The sequence below is a fragment of the Aythya ferina genome, assembly GCF_964211825.1.
Source record: "Aythya ferina genome assembly, chromosome: 4".
Taxonomy (NCBI): Eukaryota; Metazoa; Chordata; class Aves; order Anseriformes; family Anatidae; genus Aythya; species Aythya ferina.
This window is the reverse complement of record NC_140300.1, coordinates 62,562,979-62,590,656: the sequence shown is the minus strand read 5'-3', so window position 1 is coordinate 62,590,656 and position 27,678 is coordinate 62,562,979. Positions and strand designations below refer to the sequence as shown.

Genomic DNA, 27,678 nt, shown 5'->3' with positions numbered 1-27,678 from the left:
AGCTGAATGGAAACACCTTGGAAATTTCACAGAGAAGGCAGAGTTCACAGAGAAGGCAGAGGGGAGCGCAAGGCATCAAACACCAAACCTCAAGAGCACCGAATGATGGTGACAGCGCAGCAGTTTGGCTCTGTTTAGGATTTACCTCAACTCTACAAGATTCCTACAGCATCGCAAACTGGACTTTCTGTATACCTGTGGCAGGAAGAGCAGTGATTGGCACTGGGACCAAAACCACGGTCAGTCAGGAACCCTGTTTTCCAAAGCCAATCTGTATCGGCATATTTCAGTTCCAAACTCCTTTTAAAAGAAGTTTCAACACCACTGATGGAAGTTAGATTTCACTGGGGACATCCTTGAAAGCACTCAGCACAACTCCCTCCATACATATTTACAAGTCAAACTCCTCAGCTTCATGCAATTACCTGAGTTTTCAACGTTGCACCAACTACCAATAACATTCATTCTTAAATGATTTAGAAAGGCAAAGGAATCAAAACTGATTTGTATTATTTAACATTTATTGATACAAAAACAGAAAAATAATTTGTGGCCATCTATTTACAATTTACACTGGAGGAAGATCTCTTAAGATCAATGAACTCTGTGCTTCCATACAGGCTATTTCCAGTTGGATGGTAGTTAACGGTGTTCTTCAGAACTCGCTCTCATTAGATGATCTTCAGCTTGCAGGTGAACTTACGGGGAAGAGGGATTGGGCTCCAACAAGGTGCTTGTTACAATTGGTCTGAAATGCAAAAAGAATACAAATTAGTTCATCCAGATGAATGCAATATTCAGTTAAAAACCGCCCCAAAACCTCTGCGCCATAATACTAGACTGCAACTGCTCCGTAAAGTGGAATGACTGCAAATTGTGTTCAAAGCAGCCACGTACTCCAGTGGCAAATCAATAAAAGTATCGGTATCATTTCAATTACGATTTTCAAAAGGGCACATTAGCCTAATTTAACTAAACAAGGTCCTCTAACAGTTGTGTTCCTCTGTACAAAGGTTGGAGTTGTCAAAGCCACACTCGGCTGCAACACTGACACTTGTTCTACAGATTTGTTTTATGCTACCAACGTTACGAAATGCTGCATTTTGTGCAGGACCAAGAGGCCTCAGTAGTAAACATACAAGCAAGTTTCATGCTATTTTTATAAAAACCTTGTGTGTATTTCAATTAGTTTCTGCTAGTATTTAGGCAAACAGTCCACAGCCCACCATTTACAGCCCCAAGGCCACACAGAGCTGCTGACAGCAGGGAGAAATCCACGAATTAAGGCTGTTGCTAACTGAGAGAGCCAAGTCTGACACAGCTCCCCGCCAAGTGATGCCGTAAGCTGCTCTCTCCTCTGCCCTCCTGACCAGGTAGGTGGTAGCACCAGACTCAGGGCTTTGGTTATGGTGTCGTAAGCCACCTTCTGTTCCATCATCCTCCACCAGGCAGGACAGAGAAATGCCCAAAGTTGTGACTGATGAAGAGGACTCAACAGTTGATCAAGCAGAACCAGAGGGATGCAAATAAGCTCCCTTCCCCCTTAAATGAACTTTCATCTCCTGCTCTCTTGTATCCCTTGACCTCTCCGTGGCAACCAGCGACAGGAACCAGGCTGCCAGCTGCACATACAAGTGCTCACAGGTGTACCTTGTACCTATGCTGGAGATCCTGAAGAGCCACGACAGCCTTCCACTTTAGTCCAGGCTCGCCCTCAGACCCCGCACAAGTCTCAGCAGCCAGGAAGATGCCTTTCCCCTGGCATTCACCAGAAAAGCCAGGCAGCAGCAGGGCGTGAGAGGGCACGCGTGCGCTCACGCCAGATCTCCGTGCCAAAACCGGCCGGTGCCAAATGGCATCGCCCCTGGCGACAGGAATGAAGATGTAAGAGCACGTGAATGCCTGGACAAGGCTGCCAATACAAAATCAGGGCATGGCACGGTGCCTAGATGATGGCCGAGTCACAGCCAGGTTTTGCCAAGGCAAAAGGTCAGCAGCATGATGGAGTAGTGCTGCGAGAGGTGCCGGAAGCACGCCCTGACACTCAGTTTAAGTGTGGCCAGGTAGAATGGCATCGGAAAGGATTCTTTTGGCACTGCAGAGCCAGCCTCAACACAGGGATGAGGCTCAAGGACAACCACGTGAGCCCAAAATGGCAGACAATGATAAGAAACACCCTGCTAGCGACAGCCTGAACTGACCTTTCTTGGGATTAAAACTACAACAGGCCTTTAAAAGAACAGGGGCCAAAGGAAGCTTTGCATCACTTCTCTAAGCAAGAAAATCGGGAGCTTTGCCAGGCCTTGTACAAAGCTTGAAGGAGAAGTAGCAGAGGAACTTTCAGGCACAAGAACACTTCTGAAACAATTCAAATACCTGGAACTAAGTTAAACAACTGATACAGTCATGGTAAGCACCGCTAAGGAAAAAAAAAAAAAGAAAAAAAAAAAAAAACTTTGTAGAGGGTACTGAATTTAAAAAAATAATCCTTTATAAATTACTATAGGCTGCAAGACAAGAAAAAATGAAGGAAGAGAACATTCAAACTTGATGCAGTGCACCACACTGGCAAGTACATGCACATAGGCTTCTATGAAGAAAATAAAATTATGATCAACAGGGGCCATACATGGAGACCTCTTCTTTGTAATTTCCAGAACAATTCCAATTCCAGAAGAGGGCGGGGGGAACTGGATATTTAAGCAAGTTCTTAGTCCATGCATGCATCCAGTTCGTTAAAAATGGTTTTGTACTTCATCAGCATACAGAGTTCCTGGGAGATGGTCAAGGACAGGTGGAAGAGCGAGGCACACACCTCATTTACATCCCTTAGCATCTTGCCAGAGATGAGCATTGCAGCAAAACAAATGCAAGCTTAAAACACCCTTCAGAAAAGGAGCTAAATTATTTTCAGTACAAACAGTATTGCTATTATTGCTCCCCCCCCTTTTTTCCATCAAGAAACACAAGTATGTCACGCAGCGTGGGTGTAGGATGTAAGCAACAGAAGCCATTTCGTGACAAGGTAATGATTTCTGTGAACTTAAGTGGGGTTAGCAACCAAACAGAACGAAGCTATTCCAAATTCTGATGAGATAATCCACTCAAAGTAATTTGTTAGAAAGGTTAAACAGGAAGCTAAGATGGGACTCGGTACACCACAAAATGAAGAGGCAAAAACCCTGTGCATTCAGCGCTGCTTTGTCTTCAAAATATAGTCGTTTTTTTTTTCGCCAGCTAAAATGCTGCCCAAGTCTGGCAGTGTTTTAATTTCTTCCTGCAGCAACCCCTGTATTTAAGTTACCTTAAGAGTAAGCTTAAGTTTAGTTGCTTAAAAAGCAAACATCTGCTTCTAACATGAAGAAAATCAGCTATACTAAAAGTCAGAGAGCTTTGCTGGATGCAGAAAGGCCGCTGCAATTATCACTTAATTGTCCTTCATGGGCCAATACCAGGAGTCTCATACTTTCCCTTAAGGTTGATCCCTCCTTCAGCACTTTTTCTTAACTGGCTACTTAATTAGTCTTCCTTCCCGGGCTTAATTGTAAATTTGTTTTGATTAATTAGCCTCAGAGCTGACTTGGCACTTACTGAAATATAAGAGAAGTGCTTAGTTTCTTCAGCTTATAGCCTACTGTATCCTAGGGGAACCCCTGCTTTGTCAGCAATAAAATTTCAAGTTCAGATTGTGGGGAAAAAAAATCATAATTAACTTTTATTTCTTTTAATTGCCCCCTCTGTACTCCGACACAAAAGTGATGATAACAAAGAAAGGGTAAGTTCAGGCGTATTGTCCAGTGGATTTTATACCATGCTCATTAATTTCATCGTGCAATTTTAGATAAGATGACTCAATGCTAAATGCAAGTGATCTCGAATCCCAAACCAAGAGCGTAAGCTGCTGGCACAGCCAGCCGTGTTCTGATGGCACCAACACACCAGGAAGGTTTTTCTCTACCCTTCAGAGAAGTCACAATCTGCCCTTCAAAGTTGTTGAACTTAACTGAAAACCCTGTACAGAGTCCCAATCAAGCCAGGCTGCAACACCTGCGGACAGCAGGACACTACCTGACAAGCAGCACAGCTCTTCATTGCGCTTACACCTCTCTCATCACTCCTCTCCCTCCTTACAGCATATCGACTCCAGAAGACACCCACGCGGTGGCACCATCTATCAGATATCTTGATGCGTTCTCGTGTTAGCTAGTGATGCTGGAAGCACAAGAAAAGGCAGCTTCGAACACCCCAAACATGAAAAAACAATGCGCTAAGTAACATGCGTTGTCAGCTAGTAAAGTTTTGGTAACTGGGAGGGCGTGGGGTGGGGGAGAGAGACCATGGGGAGAGGGCTCCTCTACAGGGACCTGCTGCTGGCCAAATCTGAGCCCATCAATGATAATGGCAGCATCTAAACAGTTCTAAAAAAAAAAAAAAAAAAGTTTTTTTTTTTTTAAAAAAAAGGTTAAAAAATAAAATGAAAAAGTGCTGTGCAGCAGCTGGGGTGAAGAGGATCAAGACAGAGGCAAGAGAAACAGCCCTGCCATCAGTGCAGGAGGAGCTGCTTCAGGTGCCCCCGCAGGAGCTAACTAACCCCTGGTGAGGAGAAGGCACCTGGCAGAGACTGAGGGCCTTGGGGGACCCGTGCTGGAGCAGTTCTTGGGGAACTGCACCCCGTGGTAGGGACCCCATGTTGTCCTGCTGAGGGGGACCGAGAGAATGGCTGGGCTGGCAGCTGGCCACGGGTCATCCCCACCACACTACCCATTTAATAAACTGCCCACACAGCTGTCAAGAGCACTACAACTCTTCAGTTTCCAAATTTAGAAGGCCTTACCTATTGAGCTTCAAAGAGAAGTTACAAATCTTACTTGGGACATAAATATCTTGAATACTTTCAGATTTGCATCTCAATTCAATAGACTGAGAAAGTAAACACTTTGCTTCCTTAGGCTTATTTCATTTGTTGCCTGTCTGGTGCTCCAAATAAGAAAAGACTGCAGAAATGCAAAGCAAATGTAGTTTTACAATGTTTTGTGTGCCTTTACTTGAGCAGTTGAAGTGAAGAACAAAAAAAGAACACAAGCTTTGTGTGTGGGCTCAAGAACAGCGAGCAGCTCTGCAGGCACCCCTTTAACGTATTTGTTCCCTAACATTCAGCAGCCAATTATTTTGACAACTATTTGTTTTAGTCTTAAAACTGGACCACGGGAATTAGTTTGGTTGTGAAATCCTAAAGGATGCTTTTCCTTACAACCAGAGAAACGCATTGTGAAGACAGCTCTTCTGTCTGACTCTAAGAACACCCATGAAGTGCCAGGACATTCTTTAGAGCAAGCGGTACTGTCTTGGAAACACCAAGGTGCTCGGTTACAGCAGCTGTCAATACCATGTAAGAAGCATGTTCCATACTCTTCAGTCAGATGTGTTATCTGCGAGCAATCGCTGCTTAAAGCAAGTTCTGTATTACAACACACATCATGCAGCAGAGTCTGCGTCAGTAGAAATGCAAGAAAATATTCCTTCGCGTTGAAATGCCTTTTCAGCTGTCATGAAAATGAGGAAATAGCTTTTTCTGTTTATTGCATTTCCGAAACATTAATTCAAAGTCATCTGCAGATAACTAATTCAGCTGCATACTTGAAAAATAGAAGGAATTGTGTATGTACTTCAAGAGTTTGTTTTATCGGCACTGTTTATTTTTCTGTAATTACTCGGCTCATATTCTGCTATCTTACGTTTACTAAGGTGTACAAAATATGTACGTGTACACATCTGACAGTTTTGCAATTGTTCTCCTGCATTCTTCTTTAAACAACAACAAACTTTTTGTTTAGTACGACAGAAAGAGCTTTCTAGCAAAGTGAAAACTCCAAAAAGTTAGATTTTTCAAAGGAACCTACTAACCAGTAACATCATTTTTTTTTCCTCAGATGAAGCCAAAGCCTAGAGAAGTCTGACTTCACCATTGTGGTGGGTCATTGTCAGTTAAGCTCCTTAAAGTATGCTTCTAGTTGCTACCACATCACCTGCCACGAAACACATGTACCTACTAACATCGTGTTGATGAAATACTTGACTCTGCTTTTGCCTTCAGCTCTCTCAATTACTGTTGACAGAAACCGATGCATTAACGTACTGAAACAGGTTTCCTCCAGGAACAGGGCAGTGCCACACTGGCAGCAGAGAAAAGGCCACGTCTCTTCCTGATGATAATCCCAACTTCACCTCACAGCAGGTAACAGCAGCTAACAGTTTCAGCCTAGCTTAGTAATTACAAACCTGCCTCAGATCTCCGCTAGTGTTAGACATGATGATCTGTATTCTGCTGTACGTAGACAAAAAGTTGTGTCATCTGAGCTGAATATTTAAGCCATTAGTCTATGAAACAATCTAAACACTATTAAAAGCTTCAACATGGAAATAAATATCATTGGAGAAACCCTAAGAATACGTATTTAAGCAACAGACCACAACATGTTCTGCATGGGCTATTATCTTAACATTTTACCAACTGCAGGTGATTTTGCCACATGTCTATCTGAAATCATCACGGTAGTCAGTGGAAGTTGATTATTCAACACAAGCAAATGTGATGATAAAAAGAATCACTCACTGACAAGAAGCAGAATGTTAAAATCCCAGATTTCAGAGAAGACTTTTTTTTTTTTTTTGCAATATCCCTTTTAGAAAGGGAAAAAATTTGACTGCCACAGTTTACCCACAACTATTAGTAGCCTGATAAACACAGAAGTGTAGGAAGCAGGAGCCATAGCAAGAACAGGCATAAGTGAAACATCAGCTTTTTCTTCCAACAACCAATTCTCATTTGCCACATTGCACAACTCAGCACCCACTGGAGTCCTGGAATACAAACAGGACTTTTCAGCTCAAGCTGTAAATTCTCCTGCACCTACTCATACTGCAAGTGTCAGGTTAAACAAAAATATGCAATCCAGACAAAGGGTGAACGATCTAGCGCACCTCAGTTCCTGCCGCACACCAGTATTTTTAAAAATGACTTTGAGTGAGAGGCTGCAACCAATACAACTCGCATGCTGACAGAACGAACTTCGCAAGGTTCTGCGCCAAACCCTAATGTTAACGGAAATCTATTTACATTTACTTGCAACAGAGTTCGAATGAATTTATCGCCCTTTGTAACATTTTCCTCCCCCATTCAAAAGCCAAAGCCTACTGGGTACAGGTGCCAGGCAACGCCAAACAGCTGTGCTTGAAGCGCCATCTCATGGCAAATGGCGGAATTGTTTCTATTAGATAAGGTTAAGAACTTTGTACATTTAAAAAAATTTCAATTCTGTCCCTCCTTTCCAAAACAAGTCATTTTTTCCTAAACTATAGGATGTTGGAGCCACTTTTTTGATTTCAAGAAATCAAGCTCTGTTTTCACCGTAGATTTAAAGGAACTTCATACTGAACTATCACAGCAAAATATGTGCTATGCCACTATTTCTTACAATAGAAGTTGAGCTAACACTGTGAAAGACAAGACAAAATGCATAACTGATTAGGCAAGTACTTCACCAAAACTTTACAAACTGAAAGCAACATCCTAGATGCAACACCATGCCTGACATAACTGACTTTTGCTACTTAAAAGGAGAAAATCAAGTATTTTGAGATGTAGTTCAACTACAGAACATTCTCTGTAGATTATACTAGACACGTCACACAAAAAATCAACTAGCCAGGAAGCAAACGAACAATCTAGCCTAAAAAATTACTTTTTTTTTTTTTTTTTTTTTAAACCAAACCCACAGTTTTTTGTTGACAAACTCAGGCACAGAATTAGGAAAAGCAAAAGTGGCATTCGCAGCATTCTGACCTCAAACCTGCTCTTGAACATCTGCAATCTGTATCAGGAAGCAGTCGGAACATATTACTTCTGCTTAAGAAAACATCCAGAACGATGGATTTCTCATCAGTTACTCAAGACCTAAAAAAAAAGCTCACTTAAAAACCTTGCTGACAAGTTGCAATGTAGCGCACTGGGGAAGATGACAGCGAGGGCAATGCACTGCTTCCACCTGAACCTACCAAACCAGCAGGGATTCCTAAACAGCAGCAGGCTGCCTTGAGCTCTGTAACACCACACAGCCGCACCTTCCTTTAGGGCCATCAGCTCCGTAGTCCATACGTGTTCACCAGCCCCTTCCCAAAGCACCCACTCTCAGCAGTCCGGTAACACACAACAAAACTTGCAGGGTGTCTTCCTTCTGAACTCCCTGGCCTGTAACACGATGGCAAAGTGGTTGCTTTCTTTCCACTGGAGCTGATGAGCTCTTGGGCTCAGAGATCATTGCATCCATGTCCTGACTGCTGGGAGACACGCTTGGGAGAGGAGCGCAGGATTTTTGGTCTAATGCTAGCCCCGTACTGTTTACCAAGTGGCAAACTTCCAGATCTCTGCGGGCCTGCCTAAAGAGTTGAAAGACTTACAAACGGAGCCTTTTACTGGGTGGGATTCCCTGAAGCAGTGGAGACAGCAGGAGTGCCCATCTGGTTGCTGGCAAGGCTCCAACAGAGGGACAATATTTGAATCTCACTGACCTTGAAGAGGCCAACCAAGCCCTGAAGTTGCAAAAAGCTACCGACACCAAATTATTATTATCAGTTCTAACTATATGACTTGTAGAAAAAATAATTTAAAACCACTTCCAAATTTGAGGCTGAGGGGAATACACGAATGCTGTTCCCTGCAATTTGAACTTTGACTGCAAATAGCTTTTCCTCAAGAGGATGAACTGAATGGCAATTGGCACACTCCTGGAATCATCTCAGAGTTCAGTGTGACCTGGCCACAAATGCAAAGATGTCACGTAACTTCATTAATTACATACAAGGTCATGAACCAATTATAGGAACCACTGCTTGAAAGAGAAAAATTGAAAGAAAATGTATTACCTAAAATTCCCCAACCTAAAGCATCTCTCACATAAGAATTTTAGCCCCAGTGTCCAAGTGCTTTCACAGACACTGTTAGTTCTTAGCTGAAAGTTTGTTACGGGTAACACTAAAGCCAATTCTCCTTTAGTACTCTAATTTGTACTCTAGATTTAGCGTAAAGATCATGGCCGAGACTGCTTACAAGGTCAATGCTCAATCCTCAAGTATTCAGCCCTTAAAAAGTTTTCAATTCCAGTTCAATTTTCCATATCTTTTCCTCTTCTGGAACAGCAGTGACCACTCAGAGAGAGCACCCTACCAGTGTAGCTGTAAGTTTCTCCTTATGTTCAGCCAGAAGGAACCTTGAAGAGCTTGAGAGACAAATGTTATGTATACCATCTGCTGTCTAGACTTGGCTTCTGGAGTTTACAGTATAATTACAATTTTCCCAAAGGTCCTCATTATTATTCAGAAACACATCAATCAAAACAAAAGGCAATATTAAAGTAACACATTTAGCAGTGACCCACTGCCATTACGCAAAATAAAGTTATCTGAAACGTTCAGAGCCCCATATAAAAGAACCGATGAGCTCCTAGATAAAAGCATCCATTTTACAATACAAATTTTAGGCACTAATCATACATCTGGTAGACAAGGAAGAAACTGCTGTCATTAACATATTAGAAGAGTGCTGGACCCTAGCACACAAGAATTCCAGCAGCCTGTCTCCTAGACAACAATTACTGGAGTGCAGACAGCATGGTTCTACGTTTAAACACAGATTATTCTGAGAGGTTTATAACCAGGCAGACATTGAGTCTAACAGATGTTAGCTGAAGATGTCAAAATTAATTTAAGTGTTAAGCATTTTGGGGGAGATTAGGCATAAAAGTACAATTTGGAACAACAATATGTTTTTCCAACAAATTTTTAAGCATCTCTTCCTGTCTCTGGATGACAAATGCCCAATACAGGGCGAGGCCCTCCACTGGGTCACTGCAGTTTGACAGTAAATTTGTGAGTTGTTTTTGTAGCGCTTTCTATGTTGATCTCACCAGCTCTGTCTTAGTTTGTGAAGTTAAGCTGGGCACAAACAAACACACTTCTTATGTGGGGGGAAAAAAAAAAAATAATCAGAAAGTACAAAAGCATGAGAAGTATTTCAAGCAAACTTTTTTGGAGAAAATTCTTCACACCTGTCGTTTTTGAACTGCGTGAAAAGGAGGACACTTTCTTCATTCAGAAGATTACGGATGTTATATTGATTTCCTATAAATAAAAGAAAAAAAAGTTCTTTAGAAGCCACTAGCAATCTTTGAAGTCCTATTTGGCTTCAATTCAGTATGTTTTTATTTCATTTATTTAAAGAGAAGTAATATTAGCCCCAAATCTATGATGCCACTCTTCCAGGCACATCACTGCATTTCCAAGTGGTAACAAGGAAGAAAACCTACAGCTAGCTTCGTTTTGTTTAACCTAGGATAGGAAAAAAACACACCTTCACCAAGACTTTTACTGAAGCCAAAGTAATTGGCTTAAACTCTCCACTCACAAAAGCCACAAGAAAACTTCAATGTGACTGAATTTATTTTAATTGTTATGGACAATCTCATTAAGAACTGCACAAGGAAACTTATTTGCAGATCTTCGCTTGGGATTTGCATACTAACGTGACCTCAATTACAGGGGCATCTAAAAGACACCAGATGTTGAGGAAGAGCAACTTTCTAACATCCATATATAGCCACACTTGATTAGATACAAAGAGATCTTCCACCACAACCTCCGCATCGCCCATCCACGCAGTACAGAAAGGCCATCAGGAAACAGGGACAAATGGAGATGAATACAGATATGGAACTTTCACCAGTTAATACAATCTCCTTTACCCAAAAATCAAGCTATAAATCTGTCTCTGCTGACCCCTCAGCCTTTAAGATTAAAACAAAGACACTTTCACTGAAGTGTCAAGCATTAATTGAACAATGGTTGTTAAAACAGGATGTCGTGGTGAGAAGCTGATGATAAAACAGTAAGAGCAGGAGATTGTCACTTTTTTAACACAGCCTCTTCACAAGCAAGCTGCATGCAAGTTCTCTACCACTCCATGAACAGCCTACTTGAGTACTACAAACTCTCCTGACTACTCTCTTACCCACTACAGGGTAGCTTCCATATGGAGTTCATTCCACTTTCATCTCAGAAGAGCAAAATCAGTGGTGTTTTACAATTCTCAATGACCCATGTGAGGTTACAACACTTGCAGCAGACAGGCTGCACCTTCTGCACTTCACGCACTGTGCAAAACGTGGTGAACTGATCCAAATGGATTGTCATTAATTTATGTAGGAAAAGATGGTGGTGAAAACAATTATATTAACTACCACTATTTAAAGCTGGCTGCTGAAGTTTCCCTAACATCATAGCTAGGGACAGAACTAGAATACCAAGAGAACTTCACTCTTGGGACTTGATTATGGTATCAAAAACTCCAAAGGAAACTCAGGTAAACAGGCTGTGTTTGTACCACTACAGGCCAAGGTTCGATCATCAGCCTGTGTCCAGCGTTGGGTCACACTCCCTTCTTCCTAACGCTGTGCTTTCCCATACTCTACTCAAACTCCTCTCTCCCAGTCATTCACCTCCGTTGTGCTTTGTAGCCTGCTAATTCAGTCTAATCCAATCCCCGAAAACTGATTTTAAAAACATGTGCTTACCTGCCGGAATATAGAAAAAGGTCCCCGAAGTCAGGTAATATGACGTCTTATGCAAAGTGATAACAATTTTGCCATGGATAACATAGAAAGCCTTAAAAAAAAAAAAAAAAAAAAAAAGAGAGAGAGGTGTGAGGGTTTTAAGATCAGCAATGTTTCCTTTGCAAACATTTAAGAAAGTTATCCAAGAAAAAAACAACACACTTTAGTTTTGCATACACGCTGCAAGATAGCAAAAAAGCAAACACTAACATCATAAACTGAGCTGCAACTCCTTTTCTCCACCCCAGTTGAAACCTAAGACAGGCAACTTGTAGTGGGGAGGGGGAGGTATTTTTATTTAATCTTTCTATCTTGTCTGCACAGGAAGCACACGTGAACAGACAGGTTTAATGTGAAAGAAAGCAGGGCACTGTGCATGCAAAGTACCTCCAGCAAGTTTCTTTAGTTATAACTGCTTGATTTCAAAACTGAAATTATTTTTGTTTCCTGTATACATTTGTAGTTTAGGCAAAAAATATGAAAAACCTGTCAACTTCATATGCTATTTTTAAACATTCTAAGATTCTCTGTATAGATATATATCTCTAAATAAAAATAAATAAGGAAAAAGTGTACTTACTATCGTATCCATGTAGACAAATTGGTGTCCTTTTTCTTTAAGTGGCTTCAAGATTAATTTACCAGTGGAAAAAGTAGATGTATTCAGATTTTTATATATTTCTACTGATTCATCTTTGTAGAAACTCAAGTGACTTCTTCCAGTGTTAATACACTCTACAAGGAAAGTCCAGAAGATTAACGTCAATGCTAACACATAACTGAGTCTTGTTAGCTCAGCAACTTTTTAAATTACATGCACCGTGCATTGTTTCAGTGCAAAAACCCCACAAGCTAGACTTAATATTTAGCTGGAAAACAGGACGTGTCACTCCATTCTCCTTTTTGTGGCTCCCTCAGAATTTTCTCCAGAAAAGCAATGAATATTTTCACAGCTTACCTTTTTATGCCCAAGGTGGCATGAACAATTTTCTTCCTCTATCAGTCTATATCTAAGAACTTACTAAGTTGTTTAGAAAGGTCCTTGGTTACATCCTCTCAACTTACCTTGAAGAACTTCCTGATTTGTTACTGGGTCCACCACAACGGTTGGTTTAGAAGTATCAGCCAGGGTGTAATTGAATTTTTTAGCTACCTCATTTTCTAACAAAAAAAAAAAAAAAAAAAAAAAAAAAAAAGTTATCACTACACAATTTTAAAACTTATGTAACCACAATTTCACACACAGGTAATTAAATTTCCTTAAGACTAAACAGACTGAAATACACTTTCTCCAGAAAAAGGGAGCTAACCCGTAACAGTTCTTTGAAAACACAATTTTCACTGGAATTATTTGTGTGATCAGTAAAGGGTCCCTAAATCCTCAAGTACTTTCCAGGGCAACGCCAATAAGATTGGGGTAAATACTGTCATTAATAGGCAAAGTACCTGAACTTGGGAATAACTTTTCCTGGATATTAAGAGAGAATATAAAACACATGAAGAACTAAGAAAAATAAATCACTTCCTTTTACCTACTGCTGATGGGCATCAGGAGTCTTATGAAACTGTTCAAAAATAAGCACACGTTCAATTTTCCTTTTCTTGAGAGACACCATTACAGGAATCTCACTCTAAGTTATAAATCAGAACTATTTCTAAAATAAAATGGATTTTTCCAGAGAAGGCAATAGCTTAAGAGTTGATGACAACCTTATGCTTTTCAAAGAGAAAAGAGACACTGGAGAATTTTCAAGACAGAACAAATATCCCAAAGCTCTCTTGAAGAGCTCTCTTAAGCGGACCAGTTTAGCTCCACAGTGCGCAGGAAATCTCTCTAAATGTAGTCAAAACAGGGATGTCAAAGACAATCTATAGCACTTTATAGGCACTCATGTCTACTTAAACACTCCAATGCTAAGACAGTCAGGGCTATGAGGAAAGTTACTGTTTGATATAGCACTGTTCAAAAAAAAAAAAAATCTCTCTATAAAAAGAGGCAGTAATAGGTGCAACTCTATAGCACTAACCACAGGATTTTTATAGAATTGAGAAATTTGTCCTAGAAATTCAACTCAGCTGACGGGCCTTGTACATATCACTTAAAATTCAAGGCTGCTAACAAAAGAGCATCTCTCAGGATGAACGTCTGTTAACCAGGATATCCATTTGCATCTGGAGGCACTTCAAACCAACTTAGAGCAGCAAATTCTTGTATGACAGTGTGAATAGTCACTACCAGCTCAAGCATACATGGACTGCAAATGACTTGCACAGAAACTTAAAAGCTGTGCTCACATCAAAGGTTCAACAGATTAGGATCCCGTCTCCATCAGCAGCCAAAAGCAGGTACCCCTCCCACCCCCAAAACTGGTGTTAATGGAGTAACGATGTTTCTACAGAATGTCCTCCACCTCTACACATGCAACTCAGTTTTATTTAAGAGCTATTAACAACTAAGTCTTCCATGAATTTATCCAGTTCTCACACTGAATCTAAATATTTTTCTCCACAGTATTTTGTGGCAAGGAGCACAGAGAACACACAGGGAGAAGAGCCACCTTATTTTGTGTGAAAAACCCAGCTCCCACTATTTTCTTTGTTAACATTTATTTGCTCCAACATATATATAAAACACTGCAGTCACAAACAAAACCTCTAGTGAGTCCCATACAGAAAGGTTCTTTAGCACCAAAACCTCCAAAAAAAAAAAAAAAAAAAAAAAAACAGATTTTGTTGTTGTTGTTGTTTTGTTTTTGGACTCTGACCCTATCTCCCTGCTGAGCACTACCTACATACTTACCACCTCCTGGCCTTAGTGGCTGTAGCAAAGCTTCCTATTCCTGGGTCTGAAGGTACATATTTATTGAGTAATTTTATCCATTTTGTGCATTGTTCTTAAAGCTCCCCATTCACTAAACCCACAATGATTTTGTATTTAACATACAGTTGTTTAAAATATTAATAGCAGATGCTGCATTTTCAGATGTGATGCTACAGGTATCAGCAAGACAACCAGAAACTCTCATACGTTAACTGTGCATTATGAAACTAAATGCATTAGCCTCATTAACTAATATTAACTAATGATCTGATCTGGTCAAGGGCTGAAGTACAGCTGATTTTCTTTAACCATAGCTTTAAGAGCATTACAACACCTCTGGATCTGTCACGTGTCTCTTCATTCCCAACCCAGAGAAGTTAAAAGTTTAAGGTCATACAGCATTGCTAGGGCTACAGTAAGCAACAGGTTTTTTTCCGCATCAGATCACACTAATGCATTTCGTTCCAAAAGGATTTTCACTCAGAAAAACTGGAGTTGTTACAACAGAAAATCTTACAACAGTGGAGCATTCAATTAGTTTTCTGATTATTTTTTTTTAAGCATCAAAATAATGAAATAAAAAGTGTTTTTACTTGTATAATTTCTTTTCTCCTTATGATTAATCTTCTTCCGTCTATCCTTCCTGTGAGGTTCTGTTTCTGGACACACTATTCCAGTGATCATAAGCCCTCCTGAAACAAAAGTTGAACAAAGGTCACTAACACAATATTTATTTTACATGAATGAACATTTACAGGAACTACAAGCATTTCAGTTTGGAATATATTTCCTTGACGATGAAATTTTCAGATAGCTTTAGAAAGCCAGAAAAAGACCAAAAAGCTTTTCATCACCAAGTATTTTGAAGTGCAGTAGAACTTCAGACTTTCTGAAAAGAATCTGTTTCATTCAAAGAATATTTCAGAAAGCCACCACACAAAAAGTCAAGTTTTGAGACAAAATACCAATTTTAGGGACAAAAATATTATTTTCAAGCAGACTGACTGATTAGGAAAATACCAAATTAGGCTAAGCCAACATAAAAAAAATCCCTGAGAACAAGATGTACTTTATCAAGGTGGTCATTTGAAACTGAGACTGGATAAAATATTATTGTATCTGCTCTAGGAAGCAGTGTCCACACGAGGACAAATGCTCCAATGAATGATCCAATACATTGTCTCTTCCTGGTATCATACAGAATCCTTGATACAACGATGTTGTTCTTCCCTAAACAGTTAAGGCAAGTGTACATAACACGTTCTGCTGCTATTATTTCTATCTGAAACAGGAGTATCAAGAGAAAGATCACACTAAAAGATGACTATATGGCTGGAGACTATAAATCATCGGCTTTTTTAAAATGCTTTCATGGCACCAGATCAAACCGCAGATTTCCCTTTACTGCCCTAAAGGACAAAGGAGATAAGCATTTTGGAACAAGTACCTGAAGGTCTCATCGCATAGTTCACACGCTCGCCTCGCCAATATTCCAGAGGTTTTAGTCGTATCCTTTTTGTCCGACGAACATTAGGTGTGTTGGAAGGCATTACTAATTTAAAGGATGAAACAACTCACAGTAAGTATGAAAGGAAAAAAAAACAAGAAATGGAAACTTATGAAATATTATCTCCTGCTGTTCTGTATCAGGGGGTGAACACTTCCCAGGGGTTATTTATATCACTTCCCAGCTGATATTTATATCAATTTCCTTTCATGACAGGAAAGGGAATCAGGTCTTGCCAGAAGCCTTCTTTTACATACCTCATTACTTCGCTTTCCATGTTCTGTAACAGTCACCATGCTGACTGTAGATTTCGTTCAATATACCTTACTGAATCACTGAGATATGGATATTAGGGGCTCAAGAAGCAGCAGCAAACATTAGAACTATGAAGAGAACCCCCTTGGCAAAGGCTAAGAACCCTCCTCAAATCTGATGGATTTCATTAGCAGAAGTGAAAAGGCTTCAAGTTGGTTATGGCAAGAGGAGAGAGTAACACACAGCACTCGAGCAGACCCTACTCTTCCAGATTCTAACCCTTAAACCATCTCCAAGGTCTGGAAAAAGAACAATACTCTTCCCAACTGAAAACCCCACGCATTTCCAAGACTTCTCAGGTATGCATCTTCCAATCCATCTATTTCATAGTCTCAAATTCCATTTTTTCTGAGCTACCATATACAGTCAGAATTTCTATTTTAGTTTTTGTAAGGAATAACAAAACACCCCTTTAGGAGTTGAAAGCAAATTCGTCAACAATATTTAGATGCTAAAAATAAAAACAGTAAATGAAAAACAAGTCTTGTCTAAATTGCTTTTGAAGGTAAACAACTACATTGTTGTGAACAAAATAATAATAAAGGGAACAAAAAACACAAAAACAGATTAGCGTGGGATTACAATCCACTGCACGCACACTGTGCCAACCTACCCTTCCACAGGATCAACTCAGACCACCACAGAAGGCAGGTAGGTTATTTGCAACCTCAGTTACACTGTGCAAAACCAATTCAAACCCTCTTACTGCTCTCAATGAATAGTAAGCAGTGTCTTGAATCAAAAAAAAGGAAAACGTGACAATCATAAAAATAACCAAAATTATTAGAAAGATATTTTTAAAAGAATTTAAAAGATCATCTTTGAATATAAAACAAAGAAACAGTATAGATTTCAAAAGTTAAAAACAAAACAAAACAAAAAAACACCTTGAGCAGGGTTACGTAGTACCTTAAAGAGGAGCTAACAAATCTTACCTATTCCAGACAGTTTTCCAAATATTTTTCAACTTAAAATTAAGGGTTTTTAGGGCTCCACATTTGCATGAAGATGTTTTATGAATTAACGAACCCTTCGCTAAATGTCTTCCTGTGTCTCCTTCAGCTAAATTTACATTGAGTTGGAAGTGCTTTTGCATTTATACACTCACATTAAAGTATTTTAAAATAACCTTACCTATTTTATGTCTGCTTATCTTGTCTGACAAATTTATTTCTTGATAATATAACTCTTCAGAATCATCTGAAATTACATTCAGAAAACCATCACAATAGGCATTTAATACTCCTGACATTTATTCAATATATCTGCTAGAAGAAGAAGGTAATACAAGGAGAAGTCCCAATATCGGTGTTCCTGCCAACATTTTTTCTTTGAATATGTACCAAACCCAGGGTAGCTGAACAGTATTATGTGGTTTCATATCAAGAAACAAGTATTATAACTACGTAGACATGTAATTCTACTGACTGAAGTGCTAGATTGTTCACCTTCAAACCCCTCTAAGTATAACTTTAGGACAAACGTATTACCAAAACACCCACAAAACTAGGTCTCTCAAAAAAGCACTGCATAAACTAAATACCATTTACAACTGGATCTAAAACTAAAGAAAAAAAAACAAATATGAACCCCAGGGTTCATATTCATTATGAGAGGATGTTCAACTTGCATAGGGAAACTACTTAGAGAACCAAAATATTTTAAGTGAACACGTCCTCATTACCTACAGCCAGACACTTTGCTCTACAGCAGCCTGAAGTGATCCCATGTAGTGCCACCACATGACAACACACCAAATTGGTACAAACTGAACCTAAAGTATTTGTTTTGTGTTTCGGAAGGACAACTTTATCCTGGTAGGCTTGATGCCAAGCCACCCAGTGCTTGTCCTTCTACAGCCAGCACAACACGAAGCTGGCATATTGTATCATGTACTTGGGCAGAAATGGGATCACAGCCAGTCCAATCTGCATTTCTTATTCTGAATAAACCAGCAGAGCAGAGATACAACAAAAATTACCGTACAACCTCAGCCTAAAAAGCTTATAAATAAACTGCAACAAAATACCAACTTGAAACGTTACCTGAAGATCCATTATCCTCTTCACAACACTTACTTCTGGAAGTAAATCCATCACAATGGTCTAGAACAGGCCCACTTCAAGGAAAGAAAAAAAACACCTGCTTCAATATGTTACATATCAAAGGAACATAACAGTAGTACAAGGAATACCAAATTTAAGTTTTGTTGTTGTTTTGTTTTTTTTTTTCAGACCATGCAGTTTCTTTTTTTTCCTTCTAAATGCTTTTCCATAGCGATGGAGCAAAAAGACACTGAAGCAAATGACTGCTTGTTAGAAATCACAGGTCTCTTTCATCAGTTGGTCCTCTAACTCAGCCATCAGGCAGACAAAGTAGTATTCACATCATCTCTCTAACCAAATCACCTAAAAATCTCATGACTTTTCCTTTTTCCTCCCTCCCAGAAGAAACGGACCTTCTTCTCTCCTCTCCTCTGTAGTAGTGTTACCTTTCAAACAATTTTCTATACACCACGATTACAAAAGTACTTTAAAGAAATCTTTTACATGCTTTAGGCAAAGGACAGTAACAAAGTTTATAATTTTAGCTAGATGTATTCTGCCATAAAGCCTTCCCCATAACACAGGGATGATTAACATATACATGCACCTCCAGAGGTTCTCCAGCAATCAAGTCACTTTTAACAGGACTTGTCTTTATAACCACAGCATAGTATGCCAACCTTGCCTCCTTCCCCATCTGCAGCTGCATTACACTGCCATTAAATAACATGCCAATAAAGTGCAACAGGTGAAAAGAGCTGTGCTCCACCCAAACTACACCATGTAGAATCACTTTGTCTAAAATGAAGTCTGCAGTAGGCTCACTTCAATCGAAATACTACAGTTTTCAGTAGAATTACAACATAAGAATTTAATCAAGTCACAGCTTGCAACTTCTACTTGCTTTAAGGCACCACTGCATGAAAGAGAAGGTATCTGTTTATCTATACGCACAAACAAGAGTCTGGAGCATAGATACTGTTCTGTACCCTACTTAGCAGCAGCAACACTACTAGTACAGTTATTAGCTTGAGAAGTGCTGATATTTCTGTTCAAAAATCACATGCTAATATGGAAGCAAGCCTCAAAGGAAAAAAAATTCCCAGAAGGCAAGAAACATTGTGACATCCTCACCGTGACACAAAAGAACCGTTCCATTAATTTACTAACTGTGTTAGCAAGTTAACTCCAGCATGAATCACGAACCCTTTCTACTGGGTTCTATACTAGCAGAACACAGAGCACAGCAATTGCACCAGCATTGCACGGAGGATTGGGATTAAATGCAAGCTTTACAGACAACACAGGAAATTACCTTTCACAATTCATAACTTTCATAGCTGCAGAGGAATCTCTAGAAAAGAAACAATAATTATGTTTACTGTAAGCCATTAATTTTACTTACTGCAGGAAGCCATATAAAAGATTTTCAAAAAACAAAGTAACGCAAAACAAACAAAAAGCCCACAAACAACAAAAACCACACCAAACACTGCAGCTGCTACTCAATCTCAAAAGTACACTTCAAAAATTCCAAATTTAAGTTTCCTTAGGCAGAAGCAGACACCAGATTTGGAATCCACCATTAATAGTAGGTTGCTAATTACACCACTTGGTTTCTCTAGTAGCTATTTAACCACTCGGAAACTGACACTTACTTCAACTGCAATTGCTGCTTAAAATTAACAAAATGTGTTTCATTATCTATCAAGTCATACCCCATTTTAAGGAATTAAATGAAAAGCTTACTGTAGTCTATGTTTCGCATTATGTTTTCTTTTGTTACTTTTTACTTTCACATCTGATTGCTTGTGCTTTTTTCTTGCCACCTCGTGTGCAGAAGAACTGTCAGAATCCGTTGTATTTTGAGGCTCTATGTCCTCAGCGTTTGAGGAAACACCTTTAGGGGTTCTGTGATTAATCTTTTTGAGTGTCTTTCCTGGAGACTTAGCCAACGACCTTTTCTTTTCAGAATTCTGTATGCTGTCTGTGAGACGCTGCATTAGCTCTGCAGCTTGTACAGGAGTTTTGTTATAAACACCATGGAGCGATTCCAATGCATGCGACACATTCTTAGGTTTTTCAGATGAAGCCAGCTTCTGAAGTACAGAATTCCCTGATGTCTGACGCAGAGGTGAGGTAAACATTTCATTCAATCCGACAGGCTCTCTTTCAAGCCCTTCTTCACTGGACTCATTATCAGAGCTCTCCCCCCTTTGTAACTGAGGCTTTCTATTACTACTTTTCTTTACAGATTTCTTAAGCTTTTTCCTTTGACTTTCTGCCCATTTCTTAGACAGCTTACTTTTATTTTTTGATTCCTGAAGTTTCTGCTTAGCAGTGTGTTTCTTCTGAACTGAATGCAGAAAAGCTTTTGAAGCAGACTGCGGATACTTGGAAGACTTGAGATTCTCTTTTGGAGATGGCATCTGCTCTTTGTGATGCTCAGCTGAGGGCAGTGGTGAACCCTCACTTGGCTTCACCCTTTTTTTATGTTCTTCATCATACGCTTCTGTGTCCCATCCAGACACTGACAACATCAGTTGCTCAGCTTCTGGTTCGCAGGACACCTTCCTGTGTCTTGCAGAGTCTTGATGAAGTTCACCCTTTTTAGATTTTCCTATCAATGCATAAAACACATGGACATGAATACCTTCTGCGCATAAAAACCTGAAGAAGTGTGTTTACATCTAAAGACATGAAAACAAACCAAAAGAATCATACAAAAATGAATACCAGAAAAAGTTTTTCCCCCAGCACTTAAAGTAGGGCTTTCTCTAATCCCTGGTATCTCCTGTATCTCTTAGCAGAGTAAGGGCAGAAACATTATTTTCAATCTGCTTCAGTTTTCAGTGCTTCCTCCTACAAAACCCTTCCGAGGTAACTCATGAAAACTGAGCACTCAGTTTAAAGCACACATCGTAATCTGCTCTCTAGGGAGACAGGAGCAAAAGCTTTGTATCCATCTTTGTCTGCTCATAAGAAAAGGCAACACCACTAACAGTTTTTAACTTCCTAACAGGAAAGGGTTAAAAAAACAACAATGAAGACATTCTGTCTCACTGCCTAAATATATACCCAAACTTAGCTGTGTACGTGAAATGCCAATTAGGACTCCAATTATTTCCTTTATCCTCATTTCCCAAAAGACCAACACAAAAATATTCAGTACTACGATTCTGAAGACCAGGTAAACAACTTACCCAGATGCGTACTGCTTTGCTTTTGAGATTTAAGTCGATTTCCTTCACGTTTAGAGGAGACTGAATCTAACCGTGACGTTCCTTTGAAGTCAAGTTGCATTCTGACATCCAAATTGCGCGTCTTCTGTTCAGTAAGTGCTTCAGCCTGAACCTTCCCGGTCTTGCCTTTCTTACCTTCTGTCTTTCCCTTTTCAGAGGACTGAGATTTCCTAACAGGGGTTGCGGAGCCATCTTTTTTGGACTTTTTGTTCTTCTGGGGTATTGAAAACCAAGAATTAGAAGACAGACCATCTGATTCATCGATTAAAAACTCGCATTCACCCTCTTGTTCTATGTCGTGATCTTTTACAACGGGAGGTGATGGTGGTGATATTGAGGCTGTATACCTAAAGAAAGGAGGGACAGAGTACTGACATCATTTGGGGGGAAAAGGTGAGTCTCAATCTTGTAAATCTAGTGATGACTGCAGAACACCCACCATGCTACAGGACATTCCCAGATGATTATGAAGTCTATCATTCATTACCCTCCATCTTCCAAAAGACCCGTTCTTCATTGTTTCAGCCTGATATTCATACCTCATTATTTCTCAGGTGCTGGACAGTCAACTTCCTACCTAACCACTCCAATCTGAATTAGCTCTGAAAAAAGACTGCTGTGATCACTGCTAGCACTAGGCTGGGAAGGACAAAGGAACATCATTCAAGCAGCCAGCGATCAGGTTAGGAAAGCCAAAGCCCCTTCAGAATTACTCTTGGCCAGGGACATCGAGGGCAACAAGAAAAGTTTCTGTAGGTATAGAAAGCTGGAAAGGGACTCTGCCAGGGATTTTAGTGATAGGACAAGGGGGAACGGCTTTAAACTAAAAGAGGCTAGGTTTAGATAAGATACAAAGAACAAATTATCTGAGTGGTGAGGCACTGGAGCAGGTTGCCCAGAGAAGCTGCAGATGCCCCATGCCTGGAGGTGCTCAAGGCCAGGCTGGATGGGGCTTTGAGCAGCCTGGTCTGGGTAGAGGTGGCAGGGGATTGGAACTGGAGGAGCTTCAAGGTCCTTCCCAATGCCTTCTGTGATTCCATGATTCTAGCCTCAGAATCATTTAAGATTTTCCTGAATCCTCTGGTCTACCCACCTGAAACACTCCATCTGAACCACTTCTCAATAGCTGCATACAGTTTTGCTGGCAGACATATGCAACAAACGGCATGGTTAAATCCTCCCTGCACAAAACATTCTAACAACTAGTTAAATAAACCCTTTCTCCACCTGGATTTCTCATTAACAAATGACTACCCCAAAAACACCCTCCCACACCATTTTTATAGGTAAAGGACATTGCTCCAGTACTTAGGAGTGGATTGTTTTGAAGCCTCAAAACAAACCTTTTTCCGACTGTCCCTGTTGTTACAGCTGCTAAGAAAGCTGAAGAGAAAACCGACTTCTGCTTCCATACGGATGACGAGGTGGTGCGTACTGCTCTTTGTTTGAGAGCCTGCTCATCTCTCCCAGTTTGAGGTCCTTCCAAACAGACAACTTCTGCATGGGTCTTCACCACATCAGGAGTATTTTGGTCATCAAAATTTAATCTAGGTATGCAAAACAGCATTCAAATATGATGCTATAAATTGAGTGCACATTAAACTATCTTGTGTATATCCCATTTTCTCCTGTTGACAGCACTTCAGTTTTTAAGAATAAGCTTTCATTTTGGAATTTGCTGGAACAGACGTTAGTGGGAGCACTCCCCAGGGTAGCAGGAAGTATTCTAATTGACAAAGCAACGTGGGGTCAGCAAGGCAACGTGTGACTCTTGATCAAGGCAAGGGCTGCCCAACAAGACAAATTCCTAGTTTTAGGAGAATGTACTTCAGAAATCATTAGGGTTCCCAGACCCCTGGTACACCCTCTTCCCAGAGGCACTTCATCATGCATCACTAGCACCACTGTCATTCCCTCGTCTCTGTGACCTCCCCCCAGAGATTCAGCCCTCCCAAAAAGTTGGGATAACCAGCTACTGCTGCAGCTGGGATTGAAAGTTTCTGAAGGGGAGATAATGCCTGCAACTGAACCTGTCCTACTTCAGGTAGTATTTGCATATTCAGAGCAAGAGGAAGAATGACCGTTCATCACTGCTTTAACAAAGTGTCTGTTACTTTTAAGGTCAACGCTGTCAACAGGACACTACTGCGCACTGTAAATTCACTGCGAAGTCTAGAGACTATCCATCTGAGAAGCTGTTCATTTAGAGCACTGTACTGGGGAAAAAACGAATTTGAATTCATTCTGGAAGCCTTGGGTAGTGCTCTTTTGGGAATTAACCCTTATCACCAGAATACCTAATAAAAAAGAATAAACAATGACGCCCCTTCTAAGCCTAGAAATTGAACTTTTCTTCCAACCTGGAATTATTTGCTTGAGTTCAGAATACAAACTCATCAATGACTGAAACCACCACGCTAATTTACCCTGAAAGGTGAAAAAAACATTCAGCTCTACTTACACATGTACAGGAGAAGATTTTGCTTCCTCCACAAGGAGAGGTGATCCCAAAGCCCCATTATCATCCTCAGGATCCACGAACTCAGCAGGGCTTTTGCATAGTGCTTCGGCATCTTTTAATGTGTCACGAGGCCCTCCTTCAGGCAAAGGGCTCTCTGTTTTCTTAGAATCAGCTGCATAACCGTGTACTGTAGGCGTCAGGTAGGATTTGTGCAGCCCTCCTGCCACATATACTAAATAGGTTTAGTTCTTCTGCTCAAAAGCTTATACCAAGAGTTACCCCAAAACCTTAAATTAATAACAGTGCTACTGACCTTGGCTACTGACAGTATCTGGTGGTGAGGCGGGTACGGATGCTGAAGAAGTACCGGTTCTCTTCACAGAGTTCGTTAACCCTGCATCTGACTGCTAGATTCAGTGGAGAATAACGAGACAAGCAAAAGGAAAATGTTTGACAAAGCAATGGTATTTTGACAAGAATATACATTTCTACAGAAAACAATTTTCTTCCCTTAATTCTTACTCATTTAAAGCACAGTTCTAATTGAACACTTCAGTTTTCTATTATGTAAGACTTCCTAAGACTAACTGTAAATTTCACACAGGTATAACAAAAAAAAAAAAAAAAAAAGTCAATTTGCAGCTTTGAACAGACATCCTGCCAGCCCACGGGCAAGGTATTTATCCTTTCCAGTAGTACTAATTTAAACAATTTAACTCACCTTTATTGCATCAGGCTGAAGTTTTGCACAAATTCATTTGAGATTATACAGCATCCTAACATCAGACTGAAGCAAACAAATGCCATTATAAAGACTGGTTTTAACACTATTAACAGAATATCTGATTTTTACAAAAAATGCTAGAATCCAAGTATTGAAAAGAGACAGAATGGGCTGCAGACAAACCAGATTTGCATAATTCTTTCAGACAATAAGTTCGTTGATTCGTTTCCACTCTTCCCCAATATCACAAAGTTATTTTACGCATAGTAACTGTTTATCAGGAGCTGGCTTTTCAAAGAACTAAGAGTTCCTTCTATACAAGGATCGTCTTTCAGTTTTACTGTCCACCTGACAGCAAAGAGCTGAGTCTATCCATCTGATGAAGTGACTGAAACCAACTCCAGTACAGTCCAAGACAACCATACCCACCATCAGTTATAAAGTAAAGTGCTTCAACCTAAGAATACAAGGAATTTAACTATTTTATTGATCCAAACGCATACCCAAAGCTACACAGTGATATGTCCATAACTAACTTACCCTTTGGGTCTGTATTGAAGTCCTTGTTTGGTTTCTGCCAACAGGAGTTGAGCAACAGGCTGCACGTGGAGAGCTTATTGTAAGTTCATTATCACAGCCTATAAAGAAAAAGCTATAAATAGGGGATACTTGGAATCACACTGGTCTTAACAAGTTACTAAGGCTTCTTACATTCAAGTAAATGTAAGCAAGAAAGAAACCAGCTACTCAGGAAAAAGATAATAACACAACTTATACAGGTTTAAGGGGCTGCAAAGGGGGCACCGTTAAAAATTGACAAAAACTTTATTTTAACCATTTTATTTCTATTAAATTACCACTAAATATGATATGAAAAATAAATTATTCTTTAACCAGCAAATTAAGCAAAACATCAAATAAAACCTTACTTTCAAAACAATCCTGAATGAATTTCAATACATTTTGACCTGGCTGTATATCAATCTTCTTTCTAGAAAGAGGGAAAAAATAAATAAATAAATAAAATACTAAATATCCTTACCCTAGCAATATGAAAGTACATGCAGCAAACACTTGAGTTATTGCTACGTAATATTTTATGCTATTATTTCCACTAGTCCCAACTTTAATAAATCTCATCTGTTCCCATATGCAGATAACAGCAAAGAAACTTGTCTCTATGAGGATTCCAGAAAAAAAGCCCTGCTGTCATGAAACATGGTAGGAATGAGGACATCTCTCTCCACAGAAGAAAACATACAAGTATTACAACAATCCTCAGGGAAAAGAACCTTGAGATGAATAAGGATTCTGGCATGAAATAAACAAACTTTAAAAATCAGCCCTGAAGTAGTATTGCCTGCACGGTGATTCAGCCTCAGCAGACCCAGAAAATGAAACGTGTAGTTGTACATCTACCCCTTCAGACAACAAGCCACCCTTTGCTTTTCTTCCTACCGCTTATCTGCAGTTACTCCATACTGCTACAAAAGCTTTTTAAGTAGGAACTGGCTTGTGGCATTAAAATTGTAGGCAAGTGAACAGCTCAGCTGCTTGGAACACCATTCCACATCCCCCCATCAAAATTAAAATGGGGGATGTAATCCAACAGCTGGCCCACGCTGCTCAAAACCAAAATAAAATGAAGAACACCATGGACCATTTTTCCCATAATTATTAAAAGCCTATAAAAACAGGTAATTTGGCACATTTGGTAAGCTCGTGAAACGCATGTCTAAAATTGACTCCAGTAACAAAAAAGCTTGCTGACTTCTGGCATGCCTTTAAAGACTGCAGCACTACAAATACTCACTCCTCTTCCACATTTCACAGCAAGGACCAAACAACTAAAGCTGGAACCCTGGGTGGGCTTCATTTCTCTGCCCCCTGAAAGGCACAGACTGCTATTGCTGCACTCAGGTAGCCTAGTTAGGAGTAGCTTAGGTTTATCCACACACACCACAGTCTGTCACTTCAGCAGAAGAATACCGAGGAAATCCTTTCTGCTTTGTCTCCCAGCACAATTTACCTCTCCCACCACTGAGAAATATAGAAAGGTTGAGAAATATCATATAATCAGCTTAAGATGCACCCAAGAGTTTTGGCATTAAGCTCATACAAATAAATCAGCATAACTTTCCCAAACTATTGTATCTAAGATTAAAACCGTAAGTGGAAATTACCCTCCTCCATGGCAGAATCTTGTCCTGTAGTCTTTTTTGAAATGAGCCTGTTAAGAAATAAGAATCAGCTTTTACTAAGCACGCTGCTAACAAGCGGATGACCAGCCTCCTGTTTCTCACGTAAACGAGTCCCGGAAGACTTGATTCGTCTGCAACTAGTGTAAACAAAGTCATCCGAACAGCAGGCAAGGCTCTAGCCATCTCTTACCACAGCTAGCACGGCAATAATTCAGGTGACAGACAACAAATGAAGTAAACCCTACTGAGCTAGGAACAGGCAAAGACAGTAGAAGAAACAAACGGGAAGATGCAGTGAGCAGAGAGCAGTCTCTCATCAACAAAATGTTTCAAAACCCGTTTAAATGTTTAACGGAAACAGCAGTTATGATCTCTTCACGTGCTATAAACGGTACAGATGCCCGCAGCGGCTACAAAGTTTTCAAAGTTTTGAGCTTTAACGCCTTCCTCGCGACCAACGCGAGCACCTCACAGCCGGCAGGCGCCTGACAGGAGGCAGCTGTGGCGGCCCGCCCCCCCTCAGCAGCGCCGTCAGGCGACGCCGCCGGCCGCCCCGCCGCTACGGACAGAGCCCCCTCGCTCCCCCATCCCCTCCCCCGGTTCCCCCGGCTCCCCACAAGCCTCACCCAGCCCTCCGCCATCCCGCGGCGCCGCCACACCGAAGATGGCGGCCCCCGAGCCCCGCCGCCGCCGGCCGCC

The 27,678-nt window shown here is 40.3% G+C and overlaps 1 protein-coding gene across 3 annotated transcripts; it reads right to left on the bottom strand.

Annotated features, from left to right (window-relative positions):
- Positions 1-500: 500 nt before the first annotated feature.
- CENPC (centromere protein C) lies at positions 501-27,678 on the bottom strand. Of its 3 annotated transcripts, none has more exons than XM_084516887.1 (19): positions 27,606-27,678; positions 26,962-27,008; positions 25,708-25,769; positions 25,319-25,416; positions 24,368-24,461; positions 24,055-24,274; positions 22,937-23,140; positions 21,555-21,940; positions 20,101-20,971; positions 19,667-19,705; positions 18,352-18,425; positions 17,441-17,506; positions 15,932-16,036; positions 15,078-15,176; positions 12,729-12,824; positions 12,244-12,398; positions 11,625-11,715; positions 10,104-10,176; positions 501-748 (listed from the first exon to the last, which is right to left on the bottom strand). In XM_084516887.1, the coding sequence occupies exons 1-19, from the start codon at positions 27,618-27,620 to the stop codon at positions 700-702; spliced, it is 2,844 nt and encodes a 947-aa protein (XP_084373013.1). In that variant the 5' UTR covers positions 27,621-27,678; the 3' UTR covers positions 501-699. The 3 variants fall into 3 exon arrangements, with proteins under 3 accessions (XP_084373013.1, XP_084373014.1, XP_084373015.1); XM_084516888.1 differs by having other exon boundaries at positions 24,368-24,458; XM_084516889.1 differs by lacking the exon at positions 10,104-10,176.

What these genes read in the sequence shown, in the direction of transcription:
- CENPC (XM_084516887.1), bottom strand. An exon ending in AAATCAGGAAGTTCTTCAAG is followed by an intron (nt 12,399 to 12,728) that starts GTAAGTTGAGAG and finishes CTTTCCTTGTAG; the next exon opens with AGTGTATTAACACTGGAAGA. An exon ending in TTGTCTACATGGATACGATA is followed by an intron (nt 11,716 to 12,243) that starts GTAAGTACACTT and finishes TTTTTTTTTAAG; the next exon opens with GCTTTCTATGTTATCCATGG.